This window comes from Ostrinia nubilalis, chromosome 27 (assembly GCF_963855985.1).
Source record: "Ostrinia nubilalis chromosome 27, ilOstNubi1.1, whole genome shotgun sequence".
NCBI lineage: Eukaryota > Metazoa > Arthropoda > Insecta > Lepidoptera > Crambidae > Ostrinia > Ostrinia nubilalis.
Window position 1 is genome coordinate 6,164,379 of NC_087114.1, and position 25,321 is coordinate 6,189,699.

The 25,321-nt window shown below is 40.4% G+C and overlaps 1 protein-coding gene across 1 annotated transcript in view; it reads right to left on the reverse strand.

The window, feature by feature from the left end:
* Positions 1-7,782: 7,782 nt before the first annotated feature.
* The window catches only part of LOC135084801 (synaptic vesicle glycoprotein 2C-like), a 33,397-nt gene continuing 15,858 nt past the window's right edge, over positions 7,783-25,321 (reverse strand). The window contains exons 10-16 of the mRNA XM_063979539.1: positions 15,587-15,736; positions 13,869-13,961; positions 12,696-12,863; positions 11,913-12,025; positions 10,943-11,154; positions 10,127-10,286; positions 7,783-7,930 (exon numbers count right to left, since the gene is read on the reverse strand). Of these exons, the coding sequence (XP_063835609.1) occupies positions 7,783-7,930; positions 10,127-10,286; positions 10,943-11,154; positions 11,913-12,025; positions 12,696-12,863; positions 13,869-13,961; positions 15,587-15,736 (1,044 nt within the window). The remainder of the gene's footprint in view (positions 7,931-10,126; positions 10,287-10,942; positions 11,155-11,912; positions 12,026-12,695; positions 12,864-13,868; positions 13,962-15,586; positions 15,737-25,321) is intronic.

A 25,321-nucleotide genomic window follows, 5' to 3' on the forward strand; every position in this document is an offset into this window, starting at 1 on the left:
AGTGATTTACGACCTTAACGCCACAAATTTGCGACATGTATACAATATAGATTGTCCATTCCACAGAGAAGATTGTATGGGTGGCACAATATTTATCTGCACAGTCGCAAATTGTGTGGCAAATAGTCGTAATCACTCTCCTCAGAGATGGTGCTATTAGAACATTTATTTTGTCACTAATCAAATTTATAAATAACAGTCTGTACGAAGATTCGCTGGCTACTGCAAACGTATACAAATTTTACATATTTTTCTACTAAAAAGCACATAGACGTTGAACACTAAAAGTGAAATTTTTCGTAATACACATTAAACTAGTGTTCAACACGCGTGTAAAGTTTTATTAGTAAGAGAGTAATAAATATACATTAATTTTATTAATTACCTGCCCTTTTTTAACGAAATGTATACAGAATCTTATACATTGAAAGTAGCTGCTCATATAAATACGTTTTCAATAGCCAGCGTGCGTACAGACATACAACCATTGGCGTTCGTTCTAAGATATGTTCAGCCTTTAGGTACATTCATTACTATACGATATTTTACGCTATCATAAATTGAAATACTAGTTGTTCGTAGCTATGTAGTTGAGACAATACGAGAAACCAAATCTAAAATAAAATTTTCATGTTTTTAACGTTGATTGGTTGAAATATTTAATTTGTATACAATGTTTTATTTTATTTCATTTCATTTGTAAACAACAATTTGTATACAAAAATGTATGTGTACATTTTGTAAACTGTTTTTACTATTTATGTGAGATTTGGTTTCTCATATTTTCTTACAGATTAGTAGTTATGACACCCGAATGGGATATAGTCAAGTCCGAGTATTTATATGACGTAGTTTAAATAATATAATAAATTCACAATTAAAATGGCGATATAAAGAAATATTGCACGAGATATGAGAAATACAAAAATATACACATTGATTATTTAATTATTATCCAATTATAAAATTACCAATTAAACTAATTTGTTATGTTCATAATTAAATACTGCTTTAAAACATTATTATATTTTAAACAAAAACATACATAATTATATTTCTTTCTCAATATACATTTATTTTGAACACAGATGAGATGAATTAATGGCGTTTTTATAATATGATACGACTTCATTTATGTATACACAATATATACAATTTGATATTGACTCAAAAAATAATACATTAATTAAAAATTAACGTCATTTTGAAATTATAAATCCGTTTTTTCGACAGTGACGTAAATTTTAATGTAAATAATAAAAGGTATTTTTATTTAAATAAAATGTCATTACAATAAAATTATTGTTACAAAACAATTTGATTATTGCTCGTCGTTTTGTTAGTAATTGTTAGTTTTCAATCAGTCGTTTGATATGTTAAACCTTGGTTATTTAAAATTTACTAAAATATCCGAAATCAGCTTGCCAGTAAAAAAAATAGTTGTGTGAATGCAAGTCTAACTTTTTTTAATATTCTAGAGGCCATTGGGTATAACAGAGCTGCCAATATATTAAAGTTTCATTAGACCTTCCCAAGGCTTTTTTGTTATTTTCCAGAAAGAAATGACGTTATTAAAATTTTCAGAGTTTGTATTATACTTTAGTTCATTTTAAATAACCATTTCCAGATAAGGTATTGAATAGTTGAGCCATTGATCTTGGTGATAACTTCACTTATATTTATTTTTATCATCATCATCAGTTACTTTAGTCTCCACTCTAATTTTTATAACAGAGAATTTATCAATTTTAATTTTACAGTTCATTGGATATTAATAGGTGGAAATTCAATTAGTCCCAGAACAGACAGGTGAAATGCAACTGCAACGAAACTGGTTGCAGTTTCGTTGCAGTTGCATTTCACCGTCTGTTCTGGGACTAATTGAATTGACATTGACAACTGCTAGTTACTTTTGAGTTGCATCTAAGTTTCTGCCATAGCGTCCGTTGAGAGACCACAGATGACGCGACCAGTATGAAACTTTCAGTTTCAGTTTCAATTATCAGAATCATCAGAAAGTTGCAGTTTCGTTGCAGTTGCGTTTCACCGTCTATTCTGGGCCTTAGTGTGAGAATCTTTTAAGAGAAGTTTTGAAATTATTCATAAATGTTTTAACTTCTCTATCTACCCTTAATTTCATGCCAAAACTACCCTCAATTTCAAAGGTCCACTATTCAATACCCCTGGGTGAATCAGTCACAGAGCATTCACAAATCATCATCATCAGTCAAGACGCTTTGGTATCGGTCGATTGGCAAGTCCATATTCTAGTCGATAATATTGTAGTATTACTACTCACGACCCGAGTGTAGGAACCTGGAAAGAAATAGGTATGAAAATCAAGTGTCTAGATTAGGTATTATGATAATGTCTCCTAGTATAAATAAGGGCAGATTTTTCAATCTAAATAACTGAAGAATAACTTTGACATATTGACAGTTTCAGTATGGGAAATATGTCAAAATGTCAATTTTATTATTCAGTTAAAAGTAATCCGACGATTAAAAACTCAACCCTAAATCAATTTTTTTGTTAAATTAAAACCAATTGTTTGGATTCTATGATTGATTTCCTGGCATCTATCACGTAATTATTATTTTTTTCAGTAAGAAAAAATGTGAAATTGCGAGAATAATGGGTTGAATCCACCAAACCGTGTTTCGCCCTTAAAATATGACTATTTTTGATGTATTTTTTTTTATAAATCCAATGAAGCACATACCTATTAACGTAACGCAGTTTGAACAATCTCGAGATTAGAGGGGAGGGGCTAGTCCAGCCAATATGCAGCATTTGGACCTCGCGTCTACGTATTGCTATCTGGCGGATTTTTCATACGCGAAAAGCCTCATTAATCCTTAACCAGGCTCTGGTATCCACAGAGCCCACATCAATTTTAACTTTATGCTATCAAGATATGGTTGAAAACCAATTACTTTTTTTGAGCCTGTGGCCTAATTCACGGTTTTTTGACAGTCAAGATCTCGCTGACGTTCAGAAGTCGTCCCATTGAAAAACAGTTCTAAATCCGTATATAAATAAGGCTACTGGTGAAGGGTTAATGGACTGAAAAGGATGAAAAGAAGAAAACCGTACCCCGGTCTCGCGGCGCACGCGCAGGCTAGGCCGCACAGCACTGCGCACAGCGCGCAGGTGAGTGGCGAACTAAAAGGCCCCACCCCTCGCACCACCGCTCCTCCCATATACGCCGCGGAGAGAATCAGCCCGTGCGCTGTACTCTACTCGGAACGATCGAGGTAAATGGAACGTTGAGGCTCTATAAGTTTTTTTTGGGACTAGATGGCGCTGTATGTAGTGTCCAAGGATATAGCATAGTTACCCCGGTCTCACGACGCAAGCGTTGGAAGCGCTATACTGTGCAGCATGCACAGTATAGCACAGCGTTCAACTCAACACCGCGTTGGAAGGACTTACAAGGTTATTTTGGGACTAGATGACGCTGAGTGAAATTCAAATTAATTGTAAAGCCTGGTCCGTGAGCACGCAGAATCCCGTCCAATGACCCCAAGCTGCCCATCCTTATCGCTCGCGCGTAATTATGTTGCTGTCGCGCTCGCACACTCACTGCGGGCGCCCGTCGCACAGTCGCGACAGCAACATAATTACGCGCGAGCGACAAGGAAGGGTAGCTTGGGGTCATTGGACGGGATTCTACGTGCTCACAGACCAGACTATAGATGGCGCTATATGTAACAAGTACATAATATATGATAGTTACCCCGGCCTCGCGGCGCAAGCGCAGGCTAGGCCGCACAGCACTGCGCACAGCGCGCAGGTGAGTGGCGAACTAAAAGGCCCCACCCCTCGCACCACCGCTCCTCCCATATACGCCGCGGAGAGAATCAGGCCGTGCGCTGTACTCTACTCGGAACGATGATTGAAGTCAAAGCTCTTATTCAGTACTTAGCTGCCACCACTTCGGGACTATGGGCTCGTGCTGATTACCACTAGACGCCCCGCAACTATTGTTTGGGACTTAAGAATGCTATTATCTAATGTAAAGCCGACGGCATTCAACCTAAGTGTTTTACTTGGCGTGCCGTCGTCTGTACCTATACGTATGTTATTTAGAGGCTATGTAATAACAGTATTGTGAGAACTGCTGCCGACAAACTGTGTCACAGTTTGGCAGAAAATATTAATGTTTACTGTGTGTATTTATATGGAAAAAATAAAATAAAAAAAACATTAGTCTGTAAAATATTTGTAGCAAAAACGCCTCTATTATAAGTAATTAGAGACCAGTATTTAGCTTGACATTCCGTTGTCTCTTCAAGGATATATCATAGTTACCCTGGTCTAGCGGCGTCAGAGCATGACTTAACGCCGCGTTTAAAGGGCTCACTATCTTAGTTTGGTACTAGATGGCGCTGTATGTAATGTCTAAGAATTCATAATTATAATTACCCCGGCCTCGCAGACACAGGGCGATCAATGCCGCGTTGGATGTTCCGCAAACTTTTCTTAGTAACTAGATGGCGCTGTATATAAGGTGTTATTTTTTGTACTGATCATACTTTACCAACGCATCTAATAAAATCATACAAATACAACCCAAGTGTTTTTAAAAAAAAATTCAGGCTAGTTTTTGTTTTTACTTTTCCTAACAAAAAAAAGATATTATTTTTACAACCATCCTGTCTTCACTCACTGCCTCTCTCTCTTTCTTTACTCATTTCATTCATACGAGTACGAACAATGGCCGCGCGTTCATTCAACGTTCACACACATAAAGGTTAGATTACACTAAACCTACGTTACCAAAAATTATCACTCGTGAGTATGTACGATGTTACGTCATGTTAATAGGTACTACACGCTGGGAGAAACAAAATCTAGCCACATAAGTAGGTAAATAAGTGTATTTTCATTAGTGTAATAGCGGGGGACTTTTCCAACGAACCGAGGCGAATCATCCGCGTTAAACTAGAAATTTAAAAAAGGATAGAAATTGGAATTCAATATCTACGGTTTCGTAATGCCTACGCAATTTATTTAGAGACGTAATAAAAAATTGATAGGTACATACCTATTACTACTTCGCTTCGCTTCAGTGGAAATGCACCCTAATATTGAATATGAGTAGGTGTTGTAAATAAAACTCACTGATCAATTTTCCTGGTTTTAATTCCTAAATTATGATTTGCCATCACACTTTAGATTCATTGATTTTACTTATTCACACATTTACCTATTTTGAATGTTGTTATTTAAAGTTCCTAGGTTATTATTACACTAATCACAATACATTTTGAACGTCAAGCCTTTGTTGAATGTTCACGTAAACACTGTCTTGCACTGTCTAATCTAGCCACGATCGAATTGAGGTAATGCTTTCGGGCTGCACACTTGCTTGCTGTTCACTAGACACCACGTCGGATGTTGTATTCACAATTCGCGCACTAACTTTTTTACGGAAAAAGTCCCTTTCGCGTAAACAAGCACTCATCTGTCCAAATCACACTGTAGGTATGTACCTAGGTAGACTTCCGCAATAACCATCGATAGAACTCGGTCGCGGTCGTGGCCCTCTGGCAACAACTCCTTGATAAGGCATTCCGTATTTTTACGCAAAAGCCGCCGTCTGCAGCGCTCGCATCTGGGTACCGCCAGCACTGTGCCGGTGATTGAAATTGAAATCCAGAACTTCGTCCTCGAAGCGCACGGGATCTCGTCAAGTCAGGATACGGCTGCGCTCCCTGAAGCGCTGCGCGGCTCCAAACAAGCAAGGTGTGAAGGTTTTCGACTCGTCAATGTTTCTCGTCGGCCAGTTAGTGTGCCCGAAACATAATTTCACCTGCGTTTTGTTATTGATCAAGCGCGGCATTGTAATAACTCGCACATACACTGCAATACGTTTGGGCGCATTGGACGGACTGGGACGATTATTTATGTTGTTGAGCTCCCGCATGCCGATCGGCGGCTCGGCGCGTGCTGTGGGCGCGGAGCGACTGGCAGCGATATCAATATGGCCGACTCACGCGGCGCGGCACGTGGCAGCGGTCGTTGCCCTCGGCCGGCTACTACGATAGTGCGTAAACGAATACTCACCGCGCTCAAAGGATGATTTATTTTTTATTTTTTTCGAAACATTCTTTGTCGTTTTACTCGAAAACTAGCCTGAATTTTTTTTTAAAAACACTTGGGTTGTATTTGTATGATTTTATTAGATGCGTTGGTAAAGTATGATCAGTATAAAAAATAACACCTTATATAACAAGTACATAATATATCATATTTATCCCGGTCTCACGTCGCATAGCTTCCGTATAGTGGTTCTTTATCTTGAAACTTAGCATAGTTACTAGATGGTGCTACATCTAATGTCTAAGAATACATATATGATAGTTACCCCGGCCTCGCGGCGCAAGCGCAGGCTAGGCCGCACAGCACTGCGCACAGCGCGCAGGTGAGTGGCGAACTAAAAGGTCCTACACCTCGCACCACCGCTCCTCCCATATACGCCGCGGAGAGAATCAGCCCGTGCGCTGTACTCTACTCGCGACAATCGAGGTTTTCGCGATTGAAAAATCCGCCAGATGGCAATACGTAGACGTGAGGTCCAAATGCTGCATGATTGGTTATTTTTGACATGACATTGACAGATATGTCAAAATCCACCAATCATGCAGCAGATGATAGAGATGCAGCGCCATCGCTGTTGCTGTATGTAGCTTTCTAGGATATAATCACTAGATGGTGCTGTATATAGTTTCCAAGGATATACGAGTATATCATACTTACTAAGCTAGGCTAGGATGCGAGCCGTGATAAAAATGTTTCGACGATTTTAGATGACTAACGTAAGGGCTTATCGCGTGCCTCGATAAAAGCTTATCACGGCGCGCATCCTAGGCATACAGGTCGTGTAGCGTAGGCACAACTTAATACTGCGTTGAAAGACTCGTAAAGTTTGCTAAGTTACCAGATCTAATGTCTAAGAATACATACCGCGTTAATGCCGCGTTGAATGTCCCGCAATTTTTGCCTAGTTATCACTAAAGCCTGGTCCGTGAGCACGCAGAATCCCGTCCAATGACCCCAAGCTGCCCATCCTTGTCGCTCGCGCGTAATTATGTTGCTGTCGCGCTCGCACACTCACTGCGGGCGCCCGTCGCACAGTCGCGACAGCAATATAATTACGCGCGAGCGACAAGGATGGGTAGCTTGGGGTCATTGGACGGGATTCTACGTGCTCACGGACCAGGCTTTAGCTATCCCGGTCTCTCACGTCGCATAGCTTCCGCATATTGAAACTTTGCTTAGTTACTATTGGCGCTGGATGTAATGTCCAAGAATGCATAATATAGTTACCGTGGCTTCGCAGACACAGGACAGGCAATGCCGCGTTGAATGTCCCGCAATTTTTGCCTAGTTACTAATACTAGATGGCGCTTTTTGTAATGTCTAAGGATATATTAGTTACCCCGGTCACGCAGTGCAAGCGCGGGACACGCGCTAGATCGCGTTAGAAGGACTCACAATCTTAGTTTGGGACTAGATGGTGTTGTGTAAAGTTTAAATTAATTATAGTTACCCCAGTCTCACGTCGTTTCTTCTGCATAGTAACTCCACACGTTGAATGTCCGACATACATTGCTTAGTAACTAAATAGATGGCGTTGTATGTAACAAGTACATAATATATTATAGTTACCCCGGCCTAGCAGACACAGGGCGAGCAATGCCTCGTTGAATGTCCCGCAAACTTTTCTTAGTTACTAGATGGCGCTATATGTAACAAGGATATAATATCTGATAGTTACCCCGGCCTCGCGGCGCAAGCGCAGGCTAGGCCGCACAGCACTGCGCACAGCGCGCAGGTGAGTGGCGAACTAAAAGGTCCCACCCCTCGCACCACCACTCCTCCCATATACGCCGCGGAGAGAATCAGGCCGTGCGCTGTACACCTGCGGATGAAATAGATAAATAAAGACTTATACAGGGTGTTAGGCTGTAGATAAACACGGTTTTTAGGATGTTGCACGTCTTATAATGTGGTATTTATCACACACTAGCGGCCGCCCGCGACTTCGTACGCGTGGATCCTGTTGATCTATCTTACAATGTTGTTTACATGTTTTTTCCCGCTAACTCCCGTTCCCGTGGGAATTTTGCAATATCCTGTGGTAATTAAGCTTTAAGTTTACTAAGGTATCTGCATGCCAAATTTCAAGCGTCTAACATAAGCGGTTTAGATTTCATACAAAAGGATTTTCCCGCTAATTCCCGTTCCCGTGGGAATTTCGGGAATTCCTTTCTTAGTGCGCCTCTACGCTACCTAAGCTACGTCCCTTCCAAATTTCAAGTGCCTACGTTTAGCCGTTTAGGCTGTGCGTTGATATGTCAGTAAGTCAGTCAGTTTCTCCTTTTATACAATGTGTCCGGGCTTGTAGTGATCAAACTTGATCACTACATGCCCGGACAGACTGTATATTTAGATTATACACAATACAGTTTGTGAAAACAGGACGGAGGCGGACAGAGGCACTTAGACACAATTAATATTGCAAAGGACGGGAGGTTATGTGACGCGTTTCGACTCGACTGTTTGCGCGAAACCGGTGATAATAAAGTCGAGAGTTGCGTAGCAAAACGCCTAAAGCCCGGTCTGTAAGCATGTAGAATTTTGTTCAATGAACCCAAGCTACTCATCCTTATCGCTCGCACGTAATTATATTGCTGTCGCGACTGTGCGACGGGCGCCCGCAGTGAGTGTGCGAGCGCGACAGCAACATAATTACGCGCGAGTGATAAGGATGGTTAGCTTGGGGTCATTGGACAAAATTCTTCGTGCTCGCAGACCAGACTATAGTTCCTACACTCATACGAACGTTAGGAGCGAAAGGCCCGAAGTATGAATTTAGGCGAAGGATTTGAACAGCCATTACACTATTTATTTACATATTTAAAACTCTTATGCACATAAATCACAGTAAATGCATAAGACGAACTTTATGTCATTCGGCATTCTTCTTCAGATAACCTTAGGGCCAGACAGATATAGATGTGCGCATATAAAGTAGAATAACAAATCAAAATTAACAAAAAAATGGCTGTGACATACGGACGGACAGACGGACAGACAGACATGACGAATCTATAAGGGTTCCGTTTTTTGCCATTTGGCTACGGAACCCTAAAAAGGACATCTACTTTTGGAAAATGGCACCCCCAAGGGTTTCCACAGCGACCTGAACGTGATCAATTATTTAATTATGGAGATTTTGAAGTTTCTATACAGTGGATCTATACAAAGTGCACATTATAATAGCAAACCAGTCAAAAAATGGTCGAATGGTCCTTTATTTCTATGGAGTTACGACGGATTCGATTTTCTCGATTAAAAAGGGCAACTTATCTAGGGGAGCTGGTCTGGTCCCTCACAAAACGATTTTGTCGAACTGGTATTGTAAAAAGGGTCTTTAATCATATAGTTTACATAGATCCCACATCAATTTGAACTTTAAGCTTTTAAGATACGGACGAAATTAAAACAAATAGGGATGTTATGGATATGTAGTTTCGGTTATAGATACGGTTACGGATATAAGCACAGAATAATAATAAGTACTACGTACAGAAGTTTTACTTCGCGAAGGTATTTAAAAAATGTATGCTCAATGCCATTAACAATATGGTGTAATTTAGTCTGTCTCAAGAGTCAAGCACCATTTTGTTGACAAACGTCAGTGATCGGCACTGCGCCGAAGCTATAGGGCTGACTTCGGTAAAATGATGTGACGTGAGGTGCCAAACTGCGGAACATGGCGGAGGAAATACATGATTTACCATGAATTGTCATGAATAATATTAACTACTTATTTACCTCTCAGTGTCTTGAGGCAACTTAAAAAAGTACATTCTGTGTTTTTATTATTATTTAGGCAGTTAAATACTGCACAGTATTTAGTACACCATTTTCTTTATTTTCTTCCATCATATACAAGAATACGCGTGCGTGAGTCAATGTTCACTCGTATGTGAGGCCTTGTCGAATAGTATCCTGTAGGTGGGCCATCGTGCGTGTTTTGTTTTCGATGTAAACTCGCGGAGATGAACAGGCCTGATATAAGGAATAACATCACTGGTCGAAAACCACTAACCTTAAATTAGCAGGATAAGACTCCACCACCTTAACGCACACAGTGTAGAACACGAGTGTGAGTAGCACTCGGTACGCGCACTCGACCACGTATAGCGCCGTCTCGCTCTCCACGAAGTAGATGGAGGGAGACAGCAGCATGCCCGCTGCGCATAGGATCGCTGCGGAAGAAAAGGATGGAGTGATAGTTTGTTTTGAGTATTTTGTAGTAAATGAAGGCAATGAGGATATACTGTGGAATATTAAGTAGTAGTTAAGTAATTATATTAATTTTAGGGCAACCATAATGTGTTATTGACTGTAATTACACATTTTTAAAATTATTGGAAATACCGTTGAGCTCAGAGAGCTTAGTGTGTTTAAATCAAATGTCCTCAATAGTGAGCGCGTTAAATAAAGATATGAAAATGTTAGTTCTTGATAGTTTCCGCTAGGGGCGCTGTACAATCCGTCATATATGTAATGTTATTTTTTACGCGGTCACTAGTGACGACGTTTGATGTAAACTCACACTACGCCACCTGAATGCTGTCAGAATATACATGTGTGATGTTCTATTACGTCAACACAATGTCAATCATGTACCTTTAGAATGCCCGCGAGCGTTGTCCTATAGCGTTAAGACAATGCACTTACCGAGAACGACGCTCCTATAGGGTAGCAGGCCTAATGCAGCCGCAGCTAGCATAGCATGAGCCGCATAAGTCTGCTCAGCTACTGACGCTAATACAGAAGCATGCATAGTAGCTTTGTTCCCCCTGTATGCCCGCGAATTACTGGCGAGCGTTGTCCTATTGCGTTAAGACAATACACTTACCAAGAACGACGCTCCTATAGGGTAGCAGTCCTAATGCAGCAGCTGCTAACATAGCGTGAGCCGCATACGTCTGTTCCGCCAGTATCCCAGCTAAGCGGACTGTTAAGTCAGCATGCCTGGCGCATCCGGCGCGCATTCCTCTTACGACGCTCGCGTTGAACACGCACCACTCGTCTAACTCGCGGCCCACCTCCATGTCTGTGTCGATTATGCTGGGAACGAGAAGTAAAATAGTAGTTAAAAATAAAACCAGTCAAGTGTGTCGGAATCACGAACAGAGGGTTCCGTACGTTAGTCTATCAACTGCAAATAAAATTTGTTGTCACGAAAAATACTTTTTTTCTACGATTTTCGGGTTGTTTCCTTTATTTATTACCTTTCTGCCTGCCACTAAGTCATCACCATCATTTCAGCCATAGGACGTCCACTACTGAACATAGGCCTCCCCCAATGCTTTCCATGTTGATCGATTGTTAGCGGCCTGCATCCAGCGCTTCCCTGCTACCTTTACGATGTCGTCGGTCCACCTTGTGGGTGGACGTCCCACGCTGCGTTATCCGGTACGCGGCCTCCATTCCAGAACCTTGCTGCCCCATCGGCCGTCAGTTCTGCGTACTATGTGCCCTGCCCATTGCCACTTCAGCTTGCTAATCCGTCGGGCTATGTCAGCGACTTTAGTTCGTTTACGCATCTGCCACTAAGTCTTTGGGATTAAAGGTTTTGATTCCACTGTGAAGTGTAAAAAAAATAAAACTCAAATAACCGTATTTCGGATTGCGTTGTTTGATTTTTTTTTACAGTTTTTTCAAGACAGTTATATTAATTTCAGCTTGATACCACCACACATTCCTGAAAAAAAGGTCTAAAACAGCCAGAAAGGTGATCAGGACAGCTAAGTGATCCTAAAAGGGTCTTACTACATCTTACTTTTGAATTACGGAATCCTCAAAAGGAAACATGTATAACTCACGTGCTGTTATAAAACAGGCAGCCCTCGAAGTACGTGTACGAAGTCTTGATGTTGGAGAACGCCACGCCCGTGAAGGTGCAGTTTTTGAACAGCACTCGCGCCATCAGCATATCCTGGAATTAAAGAATTTTCGTTTATAAACGTGAATATTTACAAAGTGGTAGGTTCAAATATTTCACCAAGTCAGGCAATTATCTGCAACAGAATTAATCTGTCAATCTTTCCACATGCGTATTACAGAATGCTAGTTGCACAATACCAGCTCTGTTAATGCAATATGCCCGCAACAGTTGCGAGCGTTGTCCTATAGCGTTAAGACAATGACAATCACTCACCGAGCATGACGAGGTAGTGGCAGCTAAAATAGCAACGCGACTACTCTGCCAATGACGGCGTCGCGTTCAAGTACAAGTGGCGCTATAGCATTGCGATTGTACAAATTAGTATCTAGTTTCTAAGATTCATAAAACCCCACCGGTGTTTTGATAAGTAGCCGCAGGCTCCACTCCTGGTGGTGCTCTTTCGAAGTTAATATAAGGATTTTCTCGTATTCACAAACAATGCTTGCTTAAGTGAAGCAGCGTTGAATAGAGCTCTGTGATTGGTTCGTGTGTCATCCTTTGCGTCCACGCGCACTGAGACCACATAGTAATGTTTGTGAATACGGGCGAGAGTCTATGTCTCATCTTGAAGGTGTACTTGTGGACTTACCTTTATGGACTTACGAGATTTCTCGCGTTGAGTCAATTTAAATGGACCAAAATGTTCCTAAAATCGCCTCACCTTGAAGGTGCACTTGTCGAAGACAGCGTTCCGGTACTCCACGTTGCTCAAGGTGTCGTTGAAGTGGTGGCTCTCCCACGTCATGTTCTGCTCCGTCAGCCTCGAGGCCGCGAATAGGGCGTTCTCCATCTGGTCGACCGTCGTCGGCACGTAGGACGATAGGTAGAACTGATGGGAAATAGAAAGAAAGCCGTTAAAAGTCTTTTAAGTTTTAAAGTACAGTCGCGGAATGAAAAGGTTCGTCACCTTAGTGTCGGTTTTCGCTTGCACTAGGTATTGTAAGAGTCAATCCTGCCAACATAACCGTTCAAGAAACAGTGCTGCTAACATTTAAATAAATATGACGTTTGCTAACGAATAAGGTTTTGCTTGTTTATTTTTCTATCCCATCAGTGCAATGTTACAAAATGTAGTTTTTTTTATTTAATAGATAATGGCAGGTTGAACCAACAAGAAGGTTTTAGTTTCTCAATCATAATAATCTTCTTGACAAGTTAAATCGTCAAACAACTTTGATCTGAATAATTTTGAACTTTACTGACGAACAGTTAAAGATTATTTTCTCTAACTTGAGATGATTCTGTAACATAGTTTCAAAAGGTAATATGTGCTCGCGATTCGTTGAAGGAATCAATTTGAAAACTGACGAACCTTTTCATTCCGTGACTGTACATATAGATCGTTTCATCCACGAAGAAGCGCCCCACCATCCTTCCGCTAATGTTTGAGTGTTATCGGTACACGCTAATTATCCATGAGAGCAGACGCACACTACAATAATTCCTTACGGATTGCTCGGATCAAACTCCCCGCACCCCGCGCGACCGAGATCATAAATTGCTGGGGCGCGTCTTCGTAGATGAAACGAACTATACCTCGACCTAGCGAGGATAAACTGTATTGTACCTATTTACTAAAATGGCAGGTTTAAAAAAATACATTTTGTCCGTCAATATATTATAAAAAAAACATTGGACACGTATATCTGTCAATTAAATAATTAAGAAGTTATGGTGCGTTGAAATATGAACGTCACGCCGTGTTACAACGTAGTGACATCACTGGTTCTTACTTTTAGCTTTGCGCGCTTTATCCCTATCAATTTTCACTGATTAAATACGTTTCGGGTATTCAATTCGTTTGCATGTTTTATAATAGTTAAGTTTTTTTTACCTGTACAGCCGTAGTGAAGAGCAGTATCCCGCCTAACGACAGCGTCGTACTCCTGTACGCACTCGAGAATAGCTGGAAAAACGCCTGCCAGAACTGGAAAGGGAAAATTTTCAAGTTATTGGCGTAGCTGGTAAAATTCGGCGTGCTATGGAGAGGGCTATGCTCGATATCGAATCAGAAATGAGGAGATTCGAAAACGAACTAAAAGCCGCTGACATAGCCCGACGGATTAGCAACAGATTACACATTATTACAGTGGACAGACGACCTCATAAAGGTGGCAGGAAGGCGCTGGATGCAGGCCGCTACCAACCGGTCAATCTGGAAATTATTGGGGGAGACCTATGTTCAGAGGACGTCCTGTGGCTGAAATGATGATGATATGTCACCATTTTTCCATTTTATCTCACCTTTACTTACTTCTATTGCAGTAATAGTAATTTGAAGAGCTTCAGTGGCGGTATTGGCAGCTAGTAGTGCTACAGTGGTGGTATATATGACCATCTGGACGCTTTGTCTGACGTGGTACAGGGACAGCTCGGAGTTGGTGTTGGTAGCTAGAAGTGTTATAGTGGTGGTACAGGCAGCTGGTAGTTGGTAGTGTTACAATGGTGGTATATCTGTCCATTTTGACGCTGTGGCGCACTGCACTCGGAGTTGGTGTTGTAGCTAGAACCTTAGGGTTTACAGTGGTGGTATAGGCAGCTAGAAGGGGTACAGCGGTGTTACAGTGGTGGTATAGGCAGCTAGAAGGGGTATAGAGGTGTTACAGTGGTGGTATAGGCAGCTAGAAGGGTCACAGCGGTGTTTAAGTGGAGGTATAGGTAGCTAGAGGGGTTACAGCGGTGGTATAGACAGCTAGTAGTGCTACAGTGGCGGTATATCTCACCATCTTAACACTATGCCTGACGTGGTGCAGGGCGGGCGGGCGTCGCTTGCCCGGCAGAGAGAGCTCGCCCAACCGGTACTCAGAGTTGGTTTTGTAGCTAGAATCTTAAGGGTTATAGCGGTGGTATATCAAACCATCTTGACGCTGTGTATGACGTGGTGCAGGGAAAGCTCGGAGTTGGTGTTGGTAGCTAGAAGATTTATATTGGTGGTGTGGGCAGCTAGTAGTGTTACCGTGGTGGTATATCTGACCATTTAACGCTGTGGCGCACGGCACTCGGGAGTTGGTGTTGTAGCTAGAACCTTAATAAGGTTTACAGTGGTGGTATAGGCAGCTAGAAGAGGTACAGCGGTGATACAGTGGTGGTATAGGCAGCTAGAAGAGGTACAGCGATGTTACAGTGGTGGTATAGGCAGCTAGAAGGGGTACAGAGGTGTTACAGTGGTGGTATAGGCAGCTAGAAGGGTCACAGCGGTGTTTAAGTGGAGGTATAGGTAACTAGAAGGGTCACAGCGGTGTAACAGTGGTGGTATAGGCAGCTAGTAGTGCTACAGTAGCCATTTTAACGCTATGCCTGACGTCAGAATCTTAAGTGTTACAGTGGTGGTATATTTGTCTATTTTAACGCTGTAGCGCACTGCACTCGGAGTTGGCGTTGTAGCTAGAACCTTAAGGATTACAGTGGTGGTATAGACAGCTAGAAGGGTTACAGTGGTGGTATAGACAGCTAGAAGGGGTACAGCAGTGTTACAGTGGTGGTATAGGCAGCTAGAAGGGTCACAGCGGTGGTACAGGCAGCTAGTAGTGCTACAGTGGCAGTACATCTCACCATTTTAACACTATGCCTGACGTGGTGCAGGGCTGGCGGGCGACGCTTGCCCGGCAGAGATAATTCGCCCAACCGATATTCAGAGTTGGTGTTAGCGGCCGCTACGTTAGCCTTCCCGCATATGCGAATCTGGTTACCGCTGTGGATGTTCTGCGAACAATTATTGATGTTTTTAATGTTGAATTAAAAAGCACGATGAAAAATCTTAGGATGTATATCATAAAAATACTTTATTATACACACACAGAAAACATAAAAATTAAATTAATACATAAAAAAAGTGTGATAAAAGGGCGCCAGCTCAGTTTTAATCGAGACATCCTAACAGGATGTCTACCTGCACGCCAAATTTCAGCCCGATCCGTCCAGTGGTTTGGGCTGTGCGTTGATAGATCACTATGTCAGTCAGTCAGACAGTACACTAGATAATTGTAATACTTCTTTTACAAACTTAAGATGTAAATGCTTCGTTAGTTTTAGCGTGTTAATTTTAAGGCATGGTAATTCTAGTACTTAGGATTTTATTGTCGGAATGTTTAACTCAAGTCTTTTTAGTGTTTGACCGACGTAACATGTGGTGTATTATTAGTCCATTGAATTATTGTAACTATGTATTGAGAAACACTAACCGTTGTAATGTCTATCTATTGTTATACTTTCACTTTGTATTGTTTGTGCCAACCTTTGCCACGTGTTTCATGCTAATTATTTTGTGTGTACCTTCGTGTTATTTTCACTTTTTACGTTTGTTACCTGAAAAGTGAGTGTGCGAGCGCGACAGCAATATAATTACGCGCGAGCGATAAAGATGGGTAGCTTGGGGTCATTGGATGAAATTCTACTTGCTCGGCGATCGGACTATAGTCAGTCAGTACGCAACCTCGGTACCGGTCGGACGCCTTGAAAGCCCATCCACGCTTACACAATTGGTTACCGTCTCACCAGTCTATATGAACTTTAATTTGTGAAAACCTACGAACCCAGCAACCCGAGTATAGAGCGGTGGTGTTAGTAGTGCGTGGTATTTTCCATTCGACTTTTCTTCTGCACTCGCGTGTTAATTTTTATATATTTTATAATCATAAAATGGAACATCAAAATATGGAAAGAAAACCAGCCAAGAAAAGAATCCGATCTTCAAACTGGGATGAAGACAAAAAGGTATTTTCATAATTTATATTTAAGTTTAGTACGTATTTACTATTTTTTTTTAGCTGCTACCGCTGCTGGTCATCAAAATCCCTATTTCAGGGTTAATTTTTCCATCGTCAGTTATCTTTTAACTGAAGAATAAGCTTGTCATTTTAACATATTTCCCATACTGAAACTGTCAACGAGCCAAACTTATTCTTCTGTTACAAGTTATCCGACGATGGTAAAATATCCCATAATCACAGTATTTACCTACATCAGTATTGGCTAGAGGGTTTAATGGTTTTTTCGAAGTACATATGTGCTTATTTCTGAAACTTTTACATTTTTTAACCGACTTCAACAAAAGGAGGAGGTTCTTAATTCGGTTGGGTTTTTTATAATAATAATAAATAAATAATAATAAATAATATGTATGTAGTACACCGATTACACAGAGGCTTCTGGATCTGATCCGATTTCCGAGATTCTCGACTCCGAGAAACAAAATAAAATAGTTATTACACTGATCGTTACGAAGCGGACGAACAATACCTACCTACAAGATTTCAAGCGGTTTTAGCGCGATAACTATGATTTAACGTATAATTACGCTCATCCATATTCATGGTCCAAACCGAGCCGGATTTAACGATTTAGTCTATTGCAACCCCGCTTTATAATTATACCTACGTCAATCATAGTTATCGCGCTAAAACCGCTTGAAATCTTGTAGGTAGGTATTGTTCGTCCGCTTCGTAACGATCAGTGTAATAACTATTTTATTTTGTTATAGTCGATCCCGCAGTTATTACATTCACTAAGTAAATACTTATATAGCTAGGTATATTATTTATTGTCGTAACCCGCAATAGTTCATGTAAGTATCTTACGTATTTGTTATTGTATAAATCCGCCGCTAAATTATTGATTAGGACAGCACGTTGAACCCGCGTAGGTATCATCTGTTTATTCTATTATTATTCGCATTGATAGTTGCATACTGCAACCCGCTCCGCCAGTGATACGTTAGCAAACGTCTGTACTTATAAGTTTGTTTATCGTTGTAAACTCGCATCCCGTCCCATTCAACATGGCAACGGATAAAGTGTCAGTAGGTATTGAACCGCACTTAAAGATTTTGTACGCTAAAAGCGAAACTTTATTTTCGCGTATGCAAACGATATGCGATCACGCGAATAATGTTTCGAATGAAAGTATTAAAGAATTGTTTTTATATGAGATTGAAACTATTGATACTTTGCGCTCCGATTTTGAATGTTTGTTGGACAAAATTAACACTTTGAAGTTGGAAAGTAATCCAAAATATGTTGTTTCTTATCAGTCGCTTCTGTCTTTTGAAGATTTGTTTTGTCGCGTAAAGAAAATAGCCAAAGGATTGACAGATTTCGATAAAACTCAATCTCCACCGCAAGTAGATAGTAAACCTAAATTTAATTTGCCTAGATTGCCCGCTATTGAAATACCCGAGTTTAATGGTGACATAAAAAATTGGCCTTTGTTTTATTCTAGCTTTACTAACACTGTACACAACAATTCATCGTTGTCAGACTCGGACAAGTTGTATTATCTTATTGGTAAACTCGTTGGGAAAGCGCAGTCAGTGTGTGCAGGCATTACGCCGTGCGCTGATAATTATTTGCTGATCTTAGAAACTTTAAAGGAAAAATATGAAAACACACGCTTGTTGGCAAACGCTTATATTGATCAGATTTTGGACTTTAGAGCTATATCTAACGCTAATTATGGTAACTTGGAGTACTTTCTGGATAACTTTGCATCTTCAGTCGCCGCGCTAAAGAATTTAAAGTTGAATGACCCGCTGGATTATTTGTTTTTGTCAATAGCTTTAAAGCGAATGGATTCGGAAACTGTCCGATCATTCGAGTTAGACAATCGAGGTACTAAGATACCTACTTTCGCTAGTTTTGTTGAATTCATCCGCGATCATGTGAATATTTTGCAAAATAGTTCGAGTAATAATAGTTCGAATAATAAACGAGGCCCGCCGCCCTCAAGGCCGTCAAGGTCAACACACAGATGTTGTTGCATCGCCGCAGAGCGATGATTGCAGTTTGTGTACTAACAAACACGCTCATTTGTATCAATGTTCCACGTTTAAAAATTGGTCTTGTAAGCAACGCTTTGATTTTGTAAAGTCAAATGGTTATTGTTATAATTGTTTGAGTAGTAAGCACCGCGCAATAAATTGCAATTCAAATAGTAGATGCCGTCATTGTGGTGTCAAACATCATTCAATGCTGCATTTTGATAATTTGGTTAAAAATGTCGTTCCTGCGCATAACGTTGCGCCCGCCCCGGCTCGCCCGGTGAATGTGGAAGCGCCCGCGCCTGTGAGCGCCGCGCTGTGTTCTTCGAGTTTGGATAATAGCAAACCGGTTTCTCCCACGCCTACGACCGTGCTACTTGCTACGGCACGTGTTATTGTTTTTGATACGCATGGCAGGGAACATTGTATTCGTGTTTTGTTGGATAGCGCTTCTCAAAGTAATTTTGTTACTCGCGAATGTTGTCAACGCTTAAATTTGCCTTTGAATTATAGTTCGACACACACTATCGTTTAAGGAATTGGAGGTTCTAGTAAAACCGTCCAACATATCGCTCAGATTAAATTCTATTCTCGCTTTAACCGCCGTATTTGTTTTGATGCGGACACTTTGGTTGTGGACCAAGTGACCGACCGCTTGCCCTCTGTTGAGGTGGATGTTTCTTTGTTGTCAAGCTTTGATAGCTTACCGCTCGCTGATGATACTTATGCCATTCCTGGCAAAATCGATATGTTGATTGGGGCTTCGATATTCCCGCACCTTTTGTTGCCTACTAGGATAAAGGGCCGCCCTGATCAGCCGCCCGCATCCGCGCCTCTCGCATTGGAGACCGTACTGGGATATGTTATTGTTGGTTCCGCTCCCGTCAGTGTTGATATGACCCAATGTATAAACACCACGGTTTCTTCTTGTTGTTATTCTTCCGCGCCCCTCGAGTCTGTAGTCCGCAAGTTTTGGGAATTGGAGGAGGTAAGTATGCCTCCAATATTTAGTCCAGACGATAAGGTCTGTGAAGACATTTATACAAGCACGACTACACGAGACGAGACTGGCAGGTACGTCGTGGCTTTGCCTTTCAAGGGTGACATTAGCTCCCTCGGAGATTCAAGGCGGACCGCTGAAAAACGCTTTTTTTGTTTGGAACGCAAGTTAGAGGCGTCCTCTAATCTTAGAGAAGCTTATGACGGCGTTATTAAAGAGTACTTGGAGAAAGAGTATATCTCACCCGCGCCTTCAGACGAGGAGGATATTGTTAATGCTCCGCCTTCGTATATTATACCGCATCATGGAGTTATTAGAGAAGACAAGTTAACCTCTAAACTTCGCGTCGTTCTCGATGGTAGTGCTAAGACTAGCACTTCTGTCTCGCTAAATGATATCTTGTATAGTGGTCAAAACCTACAAGGTAACTTGTTTAGTATTGTTGTTAATTTTCGCCTGTTCCGCATCGCTCTTTCGGCTGACATACGTCAGATGTTTTTGTGTATTGGCATCCGCTCTTGTGATCGTAGATTTCAACGCATTTTGTACCGTTTTTCACCAGATGAACCACTGCAGGTTTATCAGTTCAATAGAGTTTGTTTTGGACTTAAGTCTAGTCCATTTCACGCATTGCGCACTGTCAAGCAGTTGGCAATTGATAAGGGCGACGCGTTTCCTAAAGCGAGGGAAACCATTGAGACTGGATTGTATATGGATGACTACGTCCACTCTGTCGACACAGAGTCGGATGCTATCGCCACCGCTGATGAAGTGATAGGCCTCATGAAGTCTGGTCAATTTGATCTTGTCAAATGGACGAGCAACTCACAAGAGGTCCTAGAGCACATACCGCTTTCACATCGCCTTTCATCTGTTAAGGAATTTGATGAGTCCGCTTCGCACAAGGTTTTGGGTTTATGTTGGTCCCCAGTTACTGATTTGTTTTGTTTGAAAATCGACAAGCCTGGTGACGCTTGCACGAAACGCACTATACTCTCATGTATAGCTCGCATTTGGGATTTGATGGGATTTGTCGCGCCCGTTGTTTTGTTCGCAAAGTTGATTGTTAAGCGACTGTGGCTGTGTGATTGTGATTGGGATGATCACCCGCCAGAAGATGTTGTTGGTTTGTGGATCCGCTTTAGAAGTGAGCTTCCTCTGCTGGAGCAAATCAAGATTCCGCGCCATGTAGGTATCACATCAGGTAGTGTGGTGTCTATTATGGGCTTCGCAGACGCTAGTGAGAAGGCGTACGGGGGTGTTGTTTATTTTCACGTGGAAAATGCTGACAAATTAACGCTCAGTCTTCGTTGTGCCAAGTCAAAGGTCGCCCCGCGTAAGGTTCAGTCTCTCGCTCGTCTCGAACTTTGTGCATTATTGCTTCTTGCCAAAATTATTGGTTTTATAGTTGAATCTTGTAAAAACCGCATTCAAATCAATAAAATATTCGCTTTTTCTGACTCCACAGTCGCTCTTTGTTGGGCTCACTCCTCGCCTCATAGGTGGGATACGTTTGTGGCTAATAGAGTAGCCAAAATTCAGGAGGAGCTATCACCGCAAGATTTGTTCCACGTTGCAGGTCGTGAAAATCCCGCAGATTGTTTGTCGCGAGGTCTCACACCCGCACAAATTATTGATCACCCGCTTTGGTTTAGTGGTCCACCATGGGCTAAGTCACGCCCCTCTGAGTGGCCTGTCTCCGCTTTCAATCCCGCGACGCTAGTAGAACCACCCGAGGAAAAGAAACACTCATTAGTGTCTTCAAGTTCGCTCGAGGATTCTATCATTATCGGTTTAGCCAAACGCATGTCTTCTTGGTCTAAACTTCTGCGATGCGTAATTTATGTTTGTAGATTCGCTAAGATGTTGCCACGACGTGGTCACATATCCGCCTTTGATTTAGAGTACGCTGAATTGTTGATTTTTAGAGAAGTGCAACGCTTTCATTTTGCTAAAGAGTTTGCCGACTTGCAGGCGGGCAAGACTTGCAGTCGTTCGCTTCAACGCCTTTGCCCGTTCTTGAGTGACGGTTTGATTAGAGTGGGTGGACGACTGAGTAATTCACAGTTGGAATCTCATCAGAAACACCCTATTATTCTACCACGGATTTTATTGTCAGAATGTTTAACTCAAGTCTTTTTAGTGTTTGACCGACGTAACATGTGGTGTATTTATTAGTCCATTGAATTATTGTAACTATGTATTGAGAAACACTAACCGTTGTAATGTCTATCTATTGTTATACTTTCACTTTGTATTGTTTGTGCCAACCTTTGCCACGTGTTTCATGCTAATTATTTTGTGTGTACCTTCGTGTTATTTTCACTTTTTACGTTTGTTACCTGAAAAGTGAGTGTGCGAGCGCGACAGCAATATAATTACGCGCGAGCGATAAAGATGGGTAGCTTGGGGTCATTGGATGAAATTCTACTTGCTCGGCGATCGGACTATAGTCAGTCAGTACGCAACCTCGGTACCGGTCGGACGCCTTGAAAGCCCATCCACGCTTACACAATTGGTTACCGTCTCACCAGTCTATATGAACTTTAATTTGTGAAAACCTACGAACCCAGCAACCCGAGTATAGAGCGGTGGTGTTAGTAGTGCGTGGTATTTTCCATTCGACTTTTCTTCTGCACTCGCGTGTTAATTTTTATATATTTTATAATCATAAAATGGAACATCAAAATATGGAAAGAAAACCAGCCAAGAAAAGAATCCGATCTTCAAACTGGGATGAAGACAAAAAGGTATTTTCATAATTTATATTTAAGTTTAGTACGTATTTACTATTTTTTTTTAGCTGCTACCGCTGCTGGTCATCAAAATCCCTATTTCAGGGTTAATTTTTCCATCGTCAGTTATCTTTTAACTGAAGAATAAGCTTGTCATTTTAACATATTTCCCATACTGAAACTGTCAACGAGCCAAACTTATTCTTCTGTTACAAGTTATCCGACGATGGTAAAATATCCCATAATCACAGTATTTACCTACATCAGTATTGGCTAGAGGGTTTAATGGTTTTTTCGAAGTACATATGTGCTTATTTCTGAAACTTTTACATTTTTTAACCGACTTCAACAAAAGGAGGAGGTTCTTAATTCGGTTGGGTTTTTTATAATAATAATAAATAAATAATAATAAATAATATGTATGTAGTACACCGATTACACAGAGGCTTCTGGATCTGATCCGATTTCCGAGATTCTCGACTCCGAGAATATCAATCATGGTCATTTATATACCTTAGTTCTTTAGAAATTTCCCTAAATGTAAACAAATATGGCCAACTGACATTGACGAATTTTTAGTCTATGTCAGTTGATCTACTAGTGATGCGACAAAATCTCTCGTTAATCGCAATTCTGTAAATGTCATTTACTGGACTGCAACAGACGATTATTAGATTTTCAAAGATCGTTTGTATAATTATTAAGATCAATCCCTCTTCTGATTGATGTTGAGATCAGTAATGTGATCGTCAAAATAGGATCTTCTTAATCAAAGAAAATTTAATTTTCCCTTTTTTATTTGTTTAGGAAATATAATTTATGTGACACGCGTCTGTATAATAAAGCTGAATAAAAGACTTCTTCGCAAAGTGTGTTGTTGCATTCAATGAAGAAAAAATACATTGTTGAATATAACCTCGTTTATATTTATTTTAAATTAATATTACCAAAGTAATTGGTAATTGAAATAATTGAATACTTGAAATAAAATCGATTAAATTTACAGATTATTATCTATGAATATTGTCTATGACTTACAGATTTTCCAGAGATAGGACCTAAATTTAAATGTCAAATGTCGATGTGACATTTTAACATGTAGCACAAATTTTCACCATCCAAATATTTTGATAAAATATTTTGTTTTCAATGTTAGATTTTATATTTGTTTCATCATGAGAATAAAGTTGGTTTCATGAGCTTGTGAAATAATGAGTATGATATTAAGAAAACGTGAGTAATAATAGTGTAATTGTGTGCACAAGTGTTTGTTTACATCGATGGAAATTTCTAAAGAATTAAGGTTTACCTATTTGTTCTAATAAATAAATAACGTAATTATCTTTCTGAATTTTAGTGTACTTTTTGGAGTAGTTATAGTTTTAGAAGTCGGTTTTTTTAATGCATTTTTTTTTAATTTCTTGTTATCAATCTTGTTTTTTTTTTCAGAAGGCATATTATGAAAAGCGATTGTTTTTACTTGCGAAAAAATCAATTAAAAACAAAGAAAAACGAGAGGAGGAACTGCACCAGAAAAGAATGATAATTTTGGATTTAGAACAGAAATATTGGGAGAAAAAGTTAAAGAATGAATAAATAAAAATGTATTTGAATGAAACTGTATTAATTCATATTCATCATTAAAAGTAGTTTTTAATATGTTTCACTTTCTATTAACCGTTATTAATTTAACGATTGTTGTAATTCTCAAATTACATGCCATATTTGGAGTAATTATAATCCCCAAGAAAAAATGTAAAAAAATTACCACTGAAATAAAATAAAATTGGCTTGTTTTTTGCTCAATAAAGTTAACTTGAAATAGTGTTTTGTAAAATGTTGGCGAAAATGATACACTGACTTCGTTTCGACTTGATGATGTAAATAATTTACGTGTTTCACGTGTCATTTTATTCACTAAGATAAGTGCTTAGAAAATAAGAATAAATATGTTTCTGGTAATATGGGCTATGTTATTGGAACCCTTTTCTTAGGTTTCAGTCAGTTCTGATCCGACGCTGAACTTGACAGCTATTTAAGCAATCACTCAGACGTTGTTTAACACTAATTATAGTTTTTAAGTATGATTTAATACTGTTAAACTGCGTTTTAATTTTTATAAACATCCAAAGGTGACTGACTGACTGACATAGTGATCTATCAACGCACAGTCCAAACCACTGGACGGATCGGGCTGAAATTTGGCATGCAGATTGCAGGTAGATGTTATGAAGTACGGCCAATTAGCAGCAATACAAAAGGTCGATTCGACTGTCGAACTGACAATCTATTCTGTCTCTTCCCATCTTGTGTATTTGTCGTAATGTCTCGTTCTCTCGCCAAAATATGTCAAATTCAAACCCCTGCTATTCCAAATGACCATGACATTAGGTTTGTTTACATTTGGTATCGCTTCTCGTTGGCCGTACTGTAGGCATCCGGTAAGAAAGGATTTTACGAAACTAAACCCCTAAGGGGGTAAAACGGGATCCACGCGTACGAAGTCGCGGGCGGCTGCTAGTTTATAAGTAAGGCTGATAAAATTTACGGGAAATATTATTCACACTATTTTAACGTGTAGATAGATAGAGAAATGGTTTATTTGCAAAACAAATTGACACACAAGAAGCAAAAAGTAAGATTAATAAACACAGGAGTAGCAGGAAAGATATAGTACATTACAAAGAGTAAGAAAGAAAATCCTGCGCCCTCTAAGGTATAAGTGTGCCGCAGCGATGCAAAAAAGCAGAGAGCTCAGTGTAGACACTGCTCTAAAATGAGCAGAACACTGATTTTCA